Source organism: Echinops telfairi, unplaced genomic scaffold (assembly GCF_000313985.2).
Source record: "Echinops telfairi isolate 266 unplaced genomic scaffold, ASM31398v2 ScPeMD7_10;HRSCAF=50, whole genome shotgun sequence".
NCBI lineage: Eukaryota > Metazoa > Chordata > Mammalia > Afrosoricida > Tenrecidae > Echinops > Echinops telfairi.
Window position 1 is genome coordinate 10,776,769 of NW_022103907.1, and position 5,746 is coordinate 10,782,514.

The 5,746-nt window shown below is 41.8% G+C and overlaps 1 protein-coding gene across 1 annotated transcript in view; it reads right to left on the minus strand.

The window, feature by feature from the left end:
- The window catches only part of PRKD3 (protein kinase D3), an 82,800-nt gene that overhangs the window by 4,607 nt on the left and 72,447 nt on the right, over window positions 1-5,746 (minus strand). The window contains exons 14-16 of the mRNA XM_004711111.2: window positions 4,593-4,754; window positions 4,278-4,376; window positions 503-770 (exon numbers count right to left, since the gene is read on the minus strand). Coding sequence (XP_004711168.1) covers window positions 503-770; window positions 4,278-4,376; window positions 4,593-4,754 — 529 coding nt within the window. The remainder of the gene's footprint in view (window positions 1-502; window positions 771-4,277; window positions 4,377-4,592; window positions 4,755-5,746) is intronic.

The window sequence follows — 5,746 nt, forward strand, 5'->3', positions numbered from 1 at the left end:
CACCTAACTACTGGCATAGATAGATTTTATGATTTAGAGGAAGAGTAAAGGAGACTGGTGGCCTAGTAGTTAAAGTGTCAGTGGTCTGGATCCAGCTTCATGTGAGAAACGGCGAGGGCAGATCACAGAGACGGAATGGGTTTTCAAGGAAAGACAAAACGTTTGGGAGCAGAGTAAGATAAAAGCAGTGTTTCCTACAGATGTACTTAGCAATGGTGACTGACTGGGAAGGCCCGGAGAAGAGCTTGATAGACTAGTTAAAGATAAAAAAGGTATCTTGGCAGAATCAAAATAAGGAGTTTGGGGCCTGCATTACTGATATGGTGGCAGCTACGGGAGAGAGAGGAGGAAGGAAAGACGCTGTCACAGGAGGAGTGCTCAAACACCGGTGTGAGACCAGGTGAATGTGGAAGTCAAGTGGGAGATACTAAAAAAATTAAAAAATCAAGAGACAAGGCAATTTGAGAGCACAGATTTGCACACTACAGGATTAACATTTTACCTTCACTAGAAATTTCTCTCCATGGATTTGGGGGGTACATAAAGGCAGCATTCTGGATTTGGTCATTTATGTCTTCGTCTTCGTTGAAAGGAAATGTGCCACTGAGGCTCACGTAGACTATGACACCCACTGACCACATATCCAGAGAGCGGTTGTAGCCTTTGCTCCTGAGAACTTCAGGCGCCAGGTACGCTGGAGTTCCTACCACAGACCTCCTGAAGGACTTCTCACCAATGATTCGGGCAAAACCGAAGTCACACAGCTTCACCTGGGAACCAGAGGGTAATATGAAATTTACACATGCACATCAAATCAGAAATTTCAAAATCGTTTCAGCACACTTGCGAACTTTATTGATTTTTGAATGCCAAAGCTACTGTAGGTAGGAAAACTGTAGAACACAACTTTCCAAAAGACAGCACCTTTACAACCCTGTGACTAATTCCTAACAAATTATGAAGAACTTTCCACACACTCATTGCAAAACCAGACCAAACAACAACAAAACCAAGCCCAGTTCTGAACTCTAGCTTCCAGAATGCCAACACAAGCACGGCAGTCCTGGTAGTCAGAAGTTTTTACATGAGTGCAGGGCATTTGAAGCTTGCTAAGCTATTATTTGTAAACACGAATTAGGCATTTCATTTTTCAGTGGCTTCACAGGGTATGGATACGTGAAAGAACTCAATAAATGTATCCTTTAAATTGTCAAGAGAAAATTGACAATCACTAATCTACACTAAGGATAACTGTTAATCTGGGCATTAGCGACTGCACAAAGGAGCAACAGCCAGTTTCTGGGATTATCCTTAGAAGTGAGGATGGCGAGATTTCTTCTCATGTACCTTGGACATATGAGCAGGAGAGGCCAGTCCATCAAAAAGGAAGGCCACGCCCGGTACAGTAGCAGGTCAGTGAGAAAGAGGAAGATGCTCGGACAGTGACAATGTGATGGCTCTGGCAGAGTTCAGAAAACGTTATTGATGTTCACTTCCTAGCAAAGTTTCAGATTTTAGTGATGCATAACTACAGCCATGCTGAGCCTGCAGATACCAAGCACTTTTCAGAAGCCATGCTTTGGCCCCTGAAATGTCTACCAAAAAGCATTGAGATAACGAGAGTAAAAGGATTTTGGCCTATATGAAAGAACAGTAAAAGTCAGTGGCTGGAGAACCAAGAGATGGAGGCATCATTAAAACACTGACAACTATTTCTGGGATGTGGATGCTGACACGTTTTGTTTTTGTTTTTAAAATAATTTTATTGGGGCTCATACAATTCATCACAATACATACATCAATTGTGTAAACCACACTTATACATTTGTTGCCCTCATCATTCTCAAAATTCGCTTTCCTCTTTGGTTCCTGGAATCGGCTCATTTTCCTTTTCCCCCTCCCCTTCCCTCATGAACCCGTAATAATTTATAATTATTATATCTTATCTTACACTGCCTGGTGTCTCCCTTCACCCACCCTTCTGTTGCCCATCCCCCAGAGAGGTGTCTATTTACTACATGACGCCAACAGTCAGTGGGCCCCTTCTGACCTGACAATGATAAGGAATCACTTTTAACCACATAGACATTATAGAAGGAAGCGTAAGATTACTATTTCAAAAGTAAAGGAGTTTAATAGTTTTTTCAAATGTTTTCCCCCCCTTGGAAGATAATCTGAGTTGTATTTACAAGAAAGAGCCATTTGTTATCCTTCTAGCCATTTTATCTAATTATTCATGTTCCAACTCTACATAAACATACTCTAGGTAGACAGCCTGATTGGCGGATCAATGCAATCCTGAAAAACAATTACAAATACCATGACCATGATCAACAAAAATTTCTCATCATTAGGTCCATGAGAGGTATTTCAAATTTGGGTTAGGAGCCATTTAGTAGATTTTGAAATGAAATTAGTGGAGATCAAGAATTAAAAAAAATTTTTTTTTAAGGAATGCAAAACATATGTGAAGCGTTATCACATGTGTGTAGGTAAACATATTTTTAAAAAAAATCATTTTATTGGGGGCTCATACAACTCTTCTAACAATCCATACATCCATCGTGTCAAGCACATGTGTACATTTGTTGCCATCATCCTTCTCAGAACATTTGCTTTCTACTTGAGCCCTTGATATAAGCTCATTTTCCTTCTCTCTCCCCGCTCCTCCCTCATGAACCCTTGATAATCTGTAAATTATTATTATTTTGTTATATCTTACACTGTCTGGTGTTGCCCTTCACTCACTTTTCTGTTGTCTGTCCCCCAGGATCCTTTTGATTGGATCCCCCTTTCTACCCCACCTTTCCTCCATCCTCCCGGTATCGCCACTCTTACCACTGGTCCTGAAGGGATCATGTGTCCTGGACTCCCTGTATTTCCAGTTCCTATCTGTACCAGTGTACATCCTCTGGTGTAGCCGGATTTGTAAGGTACAATTGGGATCATGATAGTGGTGGGGGGGAGGGCAAGCATTTAAGAACTAGAGAAAAGTTGTATGTTTCATCGTTGCTATACTGCACCCTGACTGGCTCATCTCCTCCCCCTGACCCTTCTGTAAGGGGATGTGCAGTTGCCTATAGATCGGCTTTAGGTCCCCTTTCTGCACTCCCCCTCATTCACAATGATAGAATTTTTTGTTCTTTGATGCCTGATACCTGATACCTTCAACACCTCGTGATCACAAAGTTTGGTGTGCTTCTTCAATGTGGGCTTTGTTGCTTCTGAGCTAGATGGCTGCATGTTTACCTTCAAGCCTTTAAGACCCCAGATGCTGTACCTTTTGATACCTGGGCACCATCAGCTTTCTTCACCACATTTGCCTTCAGCAATGTCAGGAAGGTGAGCATCATGGAATGCCAATTTAATAGAACAGAGTGTTCTTGCATTGAGGGAGTACTTGAGTGGAGGCCCAATGTCCATCTGTTACCTTGATACTAAACCTATAAATATATGCACATAGACTTATTTCCCCAACATCATATATAAATATATTTACATATGAACATGCCTTTATTTAGACCTCTACAAATGCCCTTTGCCTCCTAGTTCTTTCCTTTCTTTCCTTTACTTTCCTTTTGTCCCCCTATCATGCTCAGCCTTCATTTGGGTTTCAGTAATTCCTCTCGGTTACATTGCCCTTGATCAATCCCTACCAGGCCTCTTAACACCCTCCTAAGCACTGATTTTGGATCACTTGTTGTTCCCTTGTAATCCAGTTGGTTAACACCATTTCCTTTCCCCCAACTCCCCCTCTCCCATGTCCCCCCAGAACCATCGGTCCTATTGTTTTCAGTAAACAAATTTCTCACAGAGGTTTTGATGAAAATGTTTAAAATTTGTAGCCATACAGAGGGAAAAAAGTAGGCTGTGTGGCTCAACGAAAATTCCGTTTCTCCCATTTCAGTGCCACCCTTCAGAGTCTACTTAATGGTGAGTTTGTCCGGAGCACGTAGAGCACAAACCAAAGTTGCAAACCGACCCTCCTCCACCCCCGCCGGTTAGAACTGCAAAAAGTCTGTATGCCAAAAAGTTATTCCTTGAGATCCAGGAATTCAGTCTTAAAGAAAATAAATAACATATAATTAGTAGCAGGATTTAAAATTATTTGGGGTATTAATACTCATAGGCAGTAGTAATGCTTTCTCAAGTGTGAACAGGACGATGGTAAATCTGACAGGCTAACATGAAGACGGTGTGCACTTGAAACCAGTAGGGCACTCTGTAAATGCTCCTAGACGTCATTTAACACGATTCCTCAAAAGGCTGTCTCTCACCTGAGGAAACGGCTCTGCTGAGGCAAGCAGCACATTTTCAGGCTTTAGATCACAGTGCACAATATTCTTAAAATGCAGATTCCTCAGGGCAACAAGTATCTGTTATAGAAGAGAACAGTGTTTGTTCAATGCCTGGACGAACTGTAGCCCCACCCCCACTTTTCACTGCAATCATTTGAGAAGTGCACCATCAAGATTTAACGAACAGTAGTGTTCTGTACTCGAATCAATGCCCACCCTCTCTCAGTAGGCACCAGCGCTTCTATCTCCTTATCTGAGTTTTTATTCTGTAGTGTCAGAGAAGAGTTACAATACCTGTGTGACCATGAACTTAGTAATCCGCTCCGGAAGCCGACTTTTCTCACTGGACAGGATCATCTCTAACATGTCTCCATGCAGCTTTTCCATGACCACAAAGACTCGTTCTGGGGTTTCAAACATACATTCCAGGTTTACAATTCCAGGATGGTGCAAATTCTGGAGAGAATTGCAGAATATTTAGATGGCCAACTCAGCAAGATATGTGCTGTATTATGCACATACCTAACATGGCGCTACAACTGACGATGAAAATTTCAAGTTGGAAAAATAAACAAAATGTGAAAAATTACAATCTATAACACGTAGCATAGATCCTGATGTTCTTCAGTTGTGCAGTGCAAGTGGATGCACTGGGGGAAGACTGTTTCCCCAGTTTCATCTTATAATCAATTGCTCCCGTTTCTTTTCCTTATCCTGTACCTTCTGACACTGCTCTAATTTTAAGTAAATTGACTGGTCTTAAAAAGACAGCAATTACCAAATTAATTTTAAACCAATTACACGTCTCTCGTGTTTCTTTAGGTCATCAGGTTTGTGATCATACAAAGTAACTATGACAGGTTTCTACTTATTAAAACAGCAATCTATCTATGTTTTACTTGTAGAAAAGCCTTCCTAAAAGACAAATTTGACATGTTAGTCAGTCTTATTCTAAAACCATCAGTTGGGTCTCTGTATTTAGGTACAAAAGTCCTTTGCCTGGACTTAGAAACCTTCATTTAATCTTTAATATGCTCTATTGCAGTGGTTCTCAACCTTCCTAAAGGCTCCGACCCTTTGACACAGTTCCTCCCGTTGTGGTGACCTCCCCAACCATAAAATGATTTTCATTGCTACTTCATCACTGTAATTTTGCGAGTGTTGTGAATTGGGTGACCCCTGTGAAAGGGTCATTCGACCCCTAAGGGGGTCAGGACCCACAGCTTGAGAACCGCTGCTCTACTGGCTCAAGCGATTAGAATATTTTTAATACTTTGGACATGTTATCTGGATTCTAAAGGCCGGGAAACAAACCAGGGTGCTTGGTAAAATAGAAGGGTGGTGAAAAAGAGGAAGACCCTCAATAAATGGCTCGCCCAGCTGGCTGTGCCACAGCTCAAAGGTACCGGGCAGGAGGATGGTGCAAGCCAAGGGGCACTGCGTTCCCT